This window comes from Echinops telfairi, unplaced genomic scaffold (assembly GCF_000313985.2).
Source record: "Echinops telfairi isolate 266 unplaced genomic scaffold, ASM31398v2 ScPeMD7_7420;HRSCAF=8458, whole genome shotgun sequence".
Classification (NCBI taxonomy): domain Eukaryota; kingdom Metazoa; phylum Chordata; class Mammalia; order Afrosoricida; family Tenrecidae; genus Echinops; species Echinops telfairi.
In genome coordinates this window covers 18,001,760-18,013,716 of record NW_022111320.1, presented here as the reverse complement: position 1 = coordinate 18,013,716, position 11,957 = coordinate 18,001,760, and the positions used below count along the sequence as shown (strand labels likewise).

Below are 11,957 nucleotides of genomic sequence, written 5' to 3'. Positions count from 1 at the left end.
GCTATGACTCCATGGCAGGGAGTTTGGGTTCGTTTTTGTCACACTCTTGTTCCTTCCTCTTCCTCCCCCTCCCCCCCCAGTCTCTGCTTTTCCCATAAAATATGAAGGGATTTGAGGGTCATCACGTACTCTGGAATGTCTGGTACCATTTGAGCAGAATGACCGCCTCTCGGCCTATTCAGGGCTAGTGGATACAGTTTTAAAGCATCATCTTCAGACTCTGTTTCTTAGTATAGGAAATTACTACCAAGAACTAGTAAGTACTTATATACCTTCAAGCCCATGGAAACCATCCTGGATCTCATAGGCTGGCTCTGAAAAACAACCCATTTCTTAACTCTCAGCGGTTCCTTGCGTTAGAAAGGGAAAGTGAGAAGGGACCATCTAGGGACCATCTCTGGTGAATCAACACAGAAGGCATTTTGTCCCCTGTGTGCGACTCCTGGAAGCAGCTGAGGACTCCTCCTTCCATGTTGTCTGCAGACGCAGATACACTGGAGCGTATTCTAAGCAAATCCTCTTTCCTGATGTCTGAGGAAAACATCCTCCTTGGCTTTGGTGCACACGGTTCATGGACTTGACTGTCCACTGAAAAATCATTGGTTCAGTTCCACCAAGAGGCGCCTTGGAAGAAAGACTTGGTGATCCCTTTTTGAAAAGTCAGCCATTGGAAACAATTCCACTGTGGTCTACGTGGGGTTGCCCGGAGTCAGGGGCCAACTTGAAGGAAATTGGGTTTTCTCAAAAATATAAGACGACCGACAACAATATATAATAATCAACCATGAAAACCTGAAAATCTATCAGAACACTTTATATTTTAAAAGTAAGCATTTTCAGTTGGGTAGAAAATCACTAGCCATTTCCAAGTCGGAGCAGTCCCTCAGGAACTGGCTTGTATAACACTGTGCTCTCCTCTGACCACCGCCTCTGGGTGCCCCCACACCTGAGCCTATCATCCTGTGTCTTCCTGTTCAGGGTCAGTTCTGACCCACCTTCAACACAACGTCCCTCTTGCTTCCCAAATTAAGTGCACCAGTATTTTATTCGCTAACCCAGTAGTTCAGGCAACATTGCGTGAGCGTCTCATGTCCCCAACACAACACATGCACACAAAATTAAAAATTCTAATGCCTTGGAATGCGCCCTGTGTCTTCTTGCTGCGTGACACAAGCTTAGAAAAGTGAAATGTGTCCTTGGTGTTTTTCAGTAACAAAGGCTTTAGAAACACCTGTATCTCAATATACTTGGTGAGCTCCTTTCAGCCCTGTCTTCTCAGCATCCAGCTCAAGAGGCCATTGGGGAGTCATTGAGGCCATCGTCCCAACCGGAAGAGCTTCCTGTTGGCTTTGGTATAATTGCAAACAGACCAGAGAATGGACATGTAATCAGCATATGCTGAGCTTTCTCAATGCGAGGGACGTTCCACCTACAGACATAGTAACAGTCGTGTCTCATCTGTTGGGTGGGCGTTTTTATATTGTGGTTTATAGTGGTCAATAAGTCCTCATGGGGCAATGGCTGAACACTGGCTACTAATCTCAAAATTGGTGGTTCGAACCTAGCCTTGGGAGACAGACCGGATAGATGCTTCCATCACGATTGTTGGACTGTTGGTAGGCATCATCAAGTTGGCTTTGAAACACAGTGACCCTTTGTACAGCACAGTGAAACGCGACTCAGCTCGGAGCCAAACTCCCAGTCATGGTCATGTATGAACCCACTGTAGCAGTCCATCTCACCGGGGAGCTTCCTCTTTTCATTGACCCTGGGTCACCAAGCGTGAAGTCTTTCTCCAGGAATTGGCCTCTCCTGAGAACACATGCAAAGTATGGAGTCCCACTTTCTTGACTTCTAAGGAGCATTCTGACTGTATTCTTTCAAGACAGATTTGTTCATTCTTCTGGAAATCCAGGGTATATTTTTAATATTCCTCAACCACATTGCAATAGTAATTCTTCAGTCTCCCTTATTCATCATCTAGCTCTTGAATGCATATGAGGCAGTTGAAAATTTCATGGCTCAAGGCAGGCAATCTGTAGGAGGCCTTTTGCAGTAGACCTGCCCACTGCTGCGATGGATCATTTGGTTTCTTGATTGCTCCTTCCATGGGTGTAGATTATACAGCCAGGTAAAATGACGCCCTTGACAGCTTCAATGGCTCTTGTGACATTTTTTATTTCAGTTCATGAAGATTTTTGTTTGCTTATTTACACATTGAGGTGTAATCCGTATTGAAGACTGCAGTCTTTGACCTTCATCAGTGAGTACTTCAAATGGTCTTCACTTTCAGAAAGCAAGCGTGCCTCATTTGCATACCCCATAAGTAGTTAATGAGCTTTCCTTTCATCCTGATACATGCTCTTCCACCTAGAGTCTAGCTCCCCAAATGATTTGCTCACCATACAGGTTGACCTACGATTCACATTCTTGGTGAAAGGCTAGAACCCTGATGCGCACTTTTCCTGATCTTAAACCATGAGGCATCCCATAGCTGTGTGTACAGGTTCCACATGAGCACAATGAGCCCCGGCCATCAAGCCCGTTCTCATTCCGAGCAGCCCTACAGGACAGAGTAGAACTGCTCCTTAGGGTTTATGGAACTACAAATTTTAAATCTCCAGGGGAACAGACCGTGTCATCTTTATCCCATGGAGTGACGAGTGGATTTAAATTGTAATTAGCCACCCAATGTTAACCCTGTATCACTAGAGCTCCTTGAACACAATTGAGTATTCTGGAATTCCCATTTGTCACAATAGTAGCCATTGTGTGTTATGATCCACACAGTCAAATGCTTTCATATAATCAGTAAAACATAGTTACATGTCTGCTTTTGGCCACTATCCATGTGAAGTCAGCAGTGAGATCCCTCTTTCCACGTCCTTTTCTGGATCTGCCTTAAATGTCTGTATTTCATTGTTGATGTGCGGCTTGCCCCCATTTTTAAGTTATCTTCAGCAAAACTTTCCTTGTGTGCGGTGTTAGTGATATTGTGTGATAATTTCCTTGACCTGTTGGAGTCTTTCTTTGGAATCAGCATAAATATGGTTCTCCTTCAGTCAAGCTACCAAGCAGCTGGCTTCAATTTGTTGGCAGAGATGAGTGAGTACTTCCAGCATGAGTTGCATTTGCTGAAGCATCTCGGTTGGTATCCCATCAATTCCAGGAGCCCTGTTTTGCATCTAGGCTTTCAGTGCAACTTGGACGTCTTCCTTCAATATGCTCCCTCCTGAAACGGTTGAAGGACAACCCCTTATTATTTGGGGAATAATGACTCTTGTATCCGTCCCATCTTCTTTAGCTGCTTTCTGCATCGTTCAGTGTTTTGCCAGTGGAATCCTGCAGTATTACAGCTCAAGCAATTCTTCCAGCTTGAGAAATCCCCAGCGTGTTCTTCCCTTTTGATTCTCTCATTCCCAAGTCTTTGCACATTTCATTGTAACATTTGCCTTTCCACGCTGACTCTTGAAATGTCCTGTTCAGCTCTTTGACGTCATCATTTCTCCCATTCTGTTAGCTACTTGTGTTCAAGAACACGTTTCAGGATCTCTTCTAAATATCTCCTTTCATCGTTTCTTTCTTTCCTGTTTTTATATTATTATTAACCTTCATTTTCTTCTTGTACAATGCCATTGATATCATCCCATAATGCATCCCGTACTCAAACACAAGTTAGTGTGCAGTGTATCAAATTTATTCTTGAAAATGGCCTCTAAATTTGGGTGGGATATACTCAAGGTCATTCTTTGGCTCATGTGGATTTATTTCATTTTGTTCAGCTTCTATTTGAATTTGCATGTAATCAATTGATGGTCTGGCCTAGTTTGTGTCAATATTGAGCTTCATCATCATCTCTTTCCACACATACACTTATTTTTTGATACCTTTGTCCATGCAGCAGGGTCTGCCTATATAGTTGCTATTTTTCTTGTTAAAAAAAAGAGTATTTGCAATGAATATGTAGTTTGTTTTGAAAAATTCTATCATGCGATCTCTGGCAAAGTTTCTATTGCCAAGACCCTATTTTCCAACTACTAATTCTTTATTTTCAACTTTCGCATTCCAATCACCAGTAATTACTAATGCATCCTGATGGCATGGCTGATCACTTTCAGAATGCTGACATTAAAGTTTTCCCTGTCTTCTCTTGGGCATTACTAGTCTGTACATACACTGGAATACTAGCCTTATAACTGGTGTCCCTTGTAGGCATGTGGGTTTTATCCCATCACTGACAGTGTTGTACGTCAGACGAGGTCTTGGATTGTTCTTTTTGATGATGACTGCAGTACATTCTTCTTTAATTTTTCATCCCAGCATAGTGAATCATATGTGTGCTTCCCAGTAGCCCATACCAGTCCATTTTGCCTTGCTCACGACTGAGATGTTGGTTTCTATGCATTTCATTTCATTTTTGACAAAATCCAGTTGTCCTTAGATTCATATTGCGTACTAGTTCGGACTACTAGTGAATCTTCTACCGCTTACTCCTCATATGAAGTCGCGCCACCTCAGGAGATGAAGATCCCCACACTGCTCCATCCACATCGTTAGGGTTGCCTCTACTTTGAAGAAGCACCTCTGCCCCCGTTCTGTTGTGAATGTTTTCCGTTCTGAGGAGCTCCTGTCCTTGCACTCCAGCAGATAATGTCCCGCAGCAATTCCGAAGGGTTTCACGAGCCAATTTATTTAGCAGTAGATGACCAGGGTTTTCTGTGTCGTCTTATCTCAGTCTGAAAACTCCCCTGAGACCTGTCCACTATGGTTAATGCTCCTAGTATGAGAAATACTATTAGCATAGCTCCCAGCATTGCAGCAACACATAAGCTCCTTTGTAGGAAGGACCAACTAACACATGAGTGGTGGTCTGTAAAGATTGTAGCCTAAAACAAGCTATGGGCAGTATTACTCTGTCACATGGTTTGCTATGAATCTAAAGTCAACTCTATAGTGCCTGTCAACCCTAGCAAAGAGTTGTTGCTACTCAGCCTAGGGTGGTTAGAGAACAGACCCATGACTAGTAATTGGGAGAGCACCCGTTTTCAACTCTGTTCTTTTTACTTCATGAGTACATACGAAGGATGATGCCATAGACCATAACTAAGCTCAATTCCCAAATGAATAAGGAAAGGGAAATCAAGAGAAGGACGAATGGATAAAACAGCCATTGGAAACCACTGAGCCCAGTGCCGGGCACCTGGTAAATTCTCGGTAAATGTTAGCAAGTGTGACTGCCCCAATATAAACCAAGTCTTTGACAACTTTAAATTAATGATCCATTATCCCTTACTTGTGAGACGGAAAGTCATTGACTTATCACTGCTGGGCTTGGCATGTTGAGCCCTGTGTCTGTTTATTTCTGTGACGAGGTTACCTGTGGCGAGGGAAGGCCCCCGCTGCGTGGTGGCAGTAATTATCAGTGTTGCTGTGTGGCTGCAGGAACTGATTGCTAGCAAGTGCTGGCTCCTTTCTTTATGTTTCTTTCTTTCTTTTTTAAATCCCATTACATAATTTAACAATCATTTTGTTCCCTCGTGAGATGAAAAGAATTTAGCAGCCTTCAGCTGGAGCTGAATGGAGCCGCAAATTATAGAAATCACTGACATTAGTGCTAGAGTAGGACTGTTTCCTCCTGAATATTTGAAAGCCTTTGGTCCAGTCTAATTTTAAAAGTCTGGAGTCACTGGGCTTCCACTGCTTTCCTTGGGAACTGTAATTGTGGAGCCTAACAGAGCTGTGAGGAGGCCTTTTCTCTGATCTCTAGCTGATCAGAGCAGGAGATGTATTTGTAAAAGGCCTGGCCACTGCTTTGCCCTAAATCGGATTGGAAGAAGGGACAACAACATGGTTTGAACGCCCATCTTCTTGTCTTTCTGCCCAAGGATATTTCTTTTGTCCCTCCATGGTTTGCCACAGGATAGGATGCTCATGAACTTGACAAGTAGACTCCACAGCAGCGAACAGCAGACAGAGCAGTGCCGTGAGCAGATGTGCCCGACATACGCCCCAGCAACCACAAAGGGATGGCCAGCCCTGCCTCAGCTGCATTTCATCGGCTTTCCCCTGGCCAGAATGATGTTGACGTTATCTACTAACTTCTCATTTTAGTTATAAATGTCTCACTATGTTTCTCCTAAAGATAAGACCTTGGGTGGCATCATCATAATGCCATTATATATATATTTAAATATATTGACCACATTTTCTTAGTAGCAATAATACCTAGATTTTATGATGAGTTGTATTTTTTAAACAAAATAGTTCATGATTTTTCGTTAACTTACGAAAGGTAATATTGGAATGAGATGGATGCACTGTAGTTGGTTTGTAGATCTCATTGTCCCGCTCTAAGTCTGTAGGTGTCCACTCTCTCTTACCCCCTTGCATTTCAGGTATTGTAGAAACAGACTATTTGCCCTGTTGAGTTCCTCATCTGGATTTTGCTGATTTTACCTTCAGGATTTAATATGTTCCTCAGTTTTCTGAATTTCCTGTAAACTGATGGTTGAATCTAACGAATCGATTCAGTCCGGGATTTTGTTTCTGTTTTCTCTTTGGAGCCAGACTGTGTTACAGGTGCTGCTGTGTTTTGCTATCATGAAGCAAATCATATCTGGGTCTTCTTTGTTTCATGCGGTTACTGGCCATTCCAAACTGGTTACTGTCCTGGGGTTGCAAAAACGTGATATTCGAATTGTATATTCCTTGTCCACTTATTAGGGTTTTTTTGTTTCTTCCTAAGGATAAGCTTTCCCTCTGTTATTATTCAGACACCTGGGCATAATGTTTATATAAGGTAGATAAAAACACATGATTCTTTCCCTTTATTTTTCAGCTTTTGAAATAAGAGGTTGCCTCCTGTCTAGTTCTGCCAGGGGAGGGAATATCTGTATTAAATAATTTCATTAGACCCATTAAATGTTTTTCAAGACATTGGCATTGTTATTCTTACGAATGCTGAAATTGCCCGTCTTTAACCTATGGGAACGTCTTCAGTTGGCCCCTGAGCCCTCTGGTGACATGGTCTTGTGGTCTCTGATCACTTCCTTGCTGTCGTATATGGTAGTTTCACAGTTCTTATCCAGTTGGACCATAGTCTATTGTGGTCATTTTCCAAATTTCCTTAGAAAATGCCTTGTAATTCTATTTCCTTTAGCCTCCTGGAGAAGAGGGGTTCCCTTGTGAGAAGTCACAAGAAAACAAGTTATAGAAGCATTAGAAACTCATGCATTAAGCCCATTTCATGATTTTGTGGGGATTGAGTTTCTACTTTTGCCAATTATTGTATTAACTGTACTAGGTACTAGAGATGCAGGAAGAAGGAAGGCAACTTTTCCCTGAAGGTTTTGTCACCTGGGGAGGCCGTTTGGGGATCTTATGATCTGATGCTGATGTTGGGAATGTTTATTTTGCCAAAACCAACAGCATCAATGAGGTTCCATGAAGACACCATTTCAGTCTTGTCTCTACTGTCAGGTCATTGATTGGTAGGTGGTTATTCTGGATTCTCCCCAGGTAACTTAAGAGGGTCAGTAAGTGCCTAGTTAGGTGACGGTTGGCGAAGGGGAAGGAAACGTATGAAAATGGATGATCTCTTTGTAACGTAGGAAATGGACATCAGAGCTGTGACGCAGCTTTGTTTTTCCTCTTCCAGGCTCCGCGTCCCTGTTACGTAAAGCGGATATTTGTTTTCTGCCTTTTTTACGAAGCTGCTGAGCACTGTAATGAGTTTATATTTATAGAGAGCTTGGAGCTTTTTAGATGAAAGGTGCTAAATTAAGGTTTATTGTTTATTGAATTTATTTGATGTGCCCAACCTCCTGGGAACATTTGCTGAAGTTAATTAAAAACAGATAGTCCTTACTCTGACAGCTTACTGTGCCATTTACAAACTAATAACACAAACAGTGTGCACTCATGGTGCCCTGACTTGGGACTACTTAGAGAACCAGTGCTCTTCCTGGCAGGGGAGTGAGCCTATTTTTGTAGGACAGGTGAGTTCAAGTGCAAGGGAAAAACACAAGGTATTTTTAATGATGTCTAGACCATCTATCAGCATATATTTAAAAAATCACATAGGACACGAAGAGTTTCCTAAATTTCCAATGTTAATTTTTTGGTTGGAAAAATAATAATAAGTTCCTTTCCTACCATTTTGGGAAGAAACTAATTTAAAAGATTCATGTTTAACAAATTCTGGTATGACCACTTTTCTTGGCAGGAATAGCATTCCAAAGTAGCCACCGGGCATCTCTATACTTTATTAACCCAACCCAGTGAAAATTGTGAAGATGTAATCACAATGATGGCATGTTTGCTTTCGTTGCTAGTTGGTGATGGAGTTTTGTGGCGCTGGCTCTGTCACCGATCTGATCAAGAACACAAAAGGTAACACGCTGAAGGAGGAATGGATCGCCTACATCTGCAGGGAGATCTTACGGGTATGTAACGAGTGGGGCCTGGCCTCCGTCCTGATGTCTTGAGGTAACAGTGGATATTTGGGGAGATGTTGAATTTTGTTTCAAACCATTGAAATCCATAAGCATATTGGAGATCTCTTGAGTTTTAGGCTACTATTGGTGCTGATGGTGGTTGAATTGGAGAGAGGTTTTTGCTAATAGAGAGAAGAGCCATTCTGTGTGTAGGTAGAGGGACGGATTGTGGAGGCCATATGCACCTCCGTGTGAAAGGCTGACGCTGGGTGAGTTCCCTTAACAAAGATTTATTTCCAATGGTATTTTCAATGAACAATCTGATTTTTGATCATAAAAGAAGGGTTACGTTTTAGAAATGAATGCTTTAAGCTATTTGATCACTCATTTCAGTTTTATACTTTGAAAGCTATAACTAGCCTATCATAATGAATGTAGTGATGCCTTTCTACCACATAGTCTATAAAGATGGGTGACATTAGTCATTTCCACACATAAACCTAGCACACCCAGTTATATCTTTACAGGCATTCTTTGAGACTTAATCTCTTAAATCAACTAGAGCAACTGGGTAAGGTTTTGCCTGTTGACCTAGCTTTACCCACAGGCTAACACACAGACAATCTGGTCCATCATGCCATATTGATGGAGCTCAATTCTGGCCCAAGAAAATGACTGGGCATATTTGAATTCCTTGAGTTTATCTTAGTGCTAACACCAAGGCTGCTCTTCTATGTCCGCTGAGCACGCGTACTATCTGTGCCTCGTAACCATTACTTATTCGTAAGTTCTCCTTCCTTACTATGAGAACAAAAATTCAAGCTGTTAAGTGTGTGTCCATGAAATACTTTTGCAGAAATGGATTGTGTGCTGTTAATAGGAGAATGGGGAAGGCACTCTGGTGGCTTCTACATTGGGCGACTAACCACAAGGTCCGCAGTTCAAATCCACTAGCTGCTCCACAGGAGGAAGATGACGTTTCTGCTTCCGCACAGATTGCGAGCCTGAGAAGCCCACACAGGCAGTTGTCATCTACGGTCATGCTGAGAATCGAGACCCTGTAGGCTCATGCTGAGTAGGAACGGGCTCCCTGGCAGTGCTGTGTAATAGATCTGCGAGGGGGGACACACGGAATCGAGGGAAGAAGGACATAAAAACGTGATTTCTGTGCAGCAAATGCAAACGAGGTCTAGCAAAACAGAAACCAAATACAATGTGAAATTTTAAGATGATAACAAAATTAAAATCAAATATTTAGAAATAAATTTACTCAAAGATGTGAATGAATTCTACACTGAAAGCTACAAAGGGTTACTAAGATCAATTAAAGGAGATTTGATAATGTACACTATATACCACAGTTATGCTTTAGAAGACTTGATATTATAAAGATACCATTTCTCTTCAATTTGATACATCAATCATTGCATTGTACTCCCAAACAAATCCCAGTAAATTTCATGAAATTTATGAAAGTCGACAAGCCACTTTCAAAAACCGTATGGAAATACAGAAAGCCAGGAATAGCCAAGACAAGGCTGAAGAAGAATCACACAGCTGGAAGTCAGATGCCGTCAGATATCACAGTTTATTAGAAGCCTAATAAGTAATTAAGGCAGAGCTATTGTCACAAGAATAGATAAGTGTCCAGTGGAAGACCATCAAGAGACATATGTAGTGACATCTGGGCACCGCATTTTTGGCAAAGGAAACACTGACGTGCAGGAAGGTTTCTCCATTCAATAAACAGTGCTTCATCGATTGATGTAGCCTCATGATTGCATGAAACTTGGCACCTGCCATAGACCATAGTAAAAGATCAATTAGAGTAGATTATGGAAATCACTGTGCAAAGGTATAAAAGTAAAGCTTTTAAAAGAAAACACTTCTTGAGCAGAACAGAACATAAAACTCGAAGAGAAACAGAGAGGTCTGCCCGGCAATCTCCATCACAGCTGACATTATCCCCACGGCTGATGAGCATGTAGCTTACCGAATGTAATGTGGGTGTAGACATTTTGGATAGCTATATTCTCCTGCCAAATCCCTTCAACAAGAAAGTTCAGAAAATAAATTCTGGTTCTTTTGGGGACTTCACCCTTTATACCCCACCTTTACTGTGGAAAAATATTAAACAGAAAATACATAAAATGGAATGCAGCCCTGCGCACTCAATCCCTTGATTTAGTAGTGTGGTTAGCATTGTCATCCTTTGCTCTAAGACTCAGATTTTAATTGCTCTAAGTTTATGATTTCTCTGAGAACCATGCACCTCCCTCTGAGGTACATGTACGCTTGTAGAACTCAGTACCCCAATGACTCCAGACCCAGATTGGCGCACTGAGAAATGGAACTCTGTCAGGTTTGGATGTCAGAAATCACTGTCTCGTTGCACGAGCAAAGCTTCACCATATCCCTTGGCAGTGATAACTATCAATGAAGAAAATAGAAACTTTTCCTTTTTCATGTGAACCACTTTATCTAGAGCCAGTGGGACATTTCTTGACTGGTTCGGAAAATGTTTTATGGAGCTTTATTAAAACTGTTTAACGGAGGTGCTATTAATTAATTTCACATTGAACCGTTGCCCCCAAAAGGTAGGGGAAGGTGTTCGGTTAGATGAAGGTCGTTTTCTGTAGAGTCGTTACAGGTATTCCTACCTCAACCGAGACAGGGGGTCCTCACAGGGGCTTCAACAATCAGCCGGAACATAAGCACAATTTTAGAGGATGGCGAAAGACCAGGCGATGTTTTGCTCTGCTGTACATGAGGGCGCTCTGGGTCAGAATTGCCTCTGGCGCCTAACCCCAACAACACTGAGTCAGCGTTGTCAGGGGGAACTGTGTGTATCAGAACTGTATCCCTGTTTGATTCAGAGGGACCTGCCATCAGATCCTACGTGCCTGTGTCGTGCACTTCATAGGGATCAGTTGCCTTTGGTTTAGAACAGCACTCTGAACTCCAAGAAAATGCAAATAAATGTGCGCAGGTAGCTTTGTGCACGTTCCATTTCTTTGGCATTTGTTTCTTAGCTCATTAGTGTCTAAAACCTTTATTTGTGCTTTGGCTCATGCTCCTAGCAACAACGCTTCCAAACTCTCTCCCTCCACTCCAGGGGCTGAGTCACCTGCACCAACATAAAGTGATTCACCGTGATATCAAAGGGCAGAATGTGCTGCTGACGGAAAACGCAGAGGTGAAATTAGGTAAGGGAAAAAACACGTGAATCTGGGGCTTACCGGAATTGATCAGATTCTCCCAACAGCATTGTTTTGTGCTGTTTTGGTAAGGAGTGTAAATTTGTCACCCTGAAGTTAAAGATGATTGTGGAAGTGAACATGCTTCTCTGTCCATTGGACATTTCTGAAAGCATTCAGAGTGAATTGGCACGCAGTCTGGTGAACAGCACGATGTGCTTCATCAGTGTATGAAAACAATCTAAATTTATTTGCAAAGGCCGTTTAGAGGGACAGACGGAAATGGCCTCCTACTCTTTCTTGGTAGTCTTTTTTCTTTTTCTTT

General features: G+C 42.2%; 1 protein-coding gene across 1 annotated transcript in view; it reads left to right on the top strand.

Annotated features, from left to right (window-relative positions):
- TNIK (TRAF2 and NCK interacting kinase) overlaps positions 1 to 11,957 on the top strand; it is a 445,063-nt gene that overhangs the window by 299,869 nt on the left and 133,237 nt on the right. The window contains exons 5-6 of the mRNA XM_045297671.1: positions 8,334 to 8,444; positions 11,551 to 11,641. Of these exons, the coding sequence (XP_045153606.1) occupies positions 8,334 to 8,444; positions 11,551 to 11,641 (202 nt within the window). The remainder of the gene's footprint in view (positions 1 to 8,333; positions 8,445 to 11,550; positions 11,642 to 11,957) is intronic.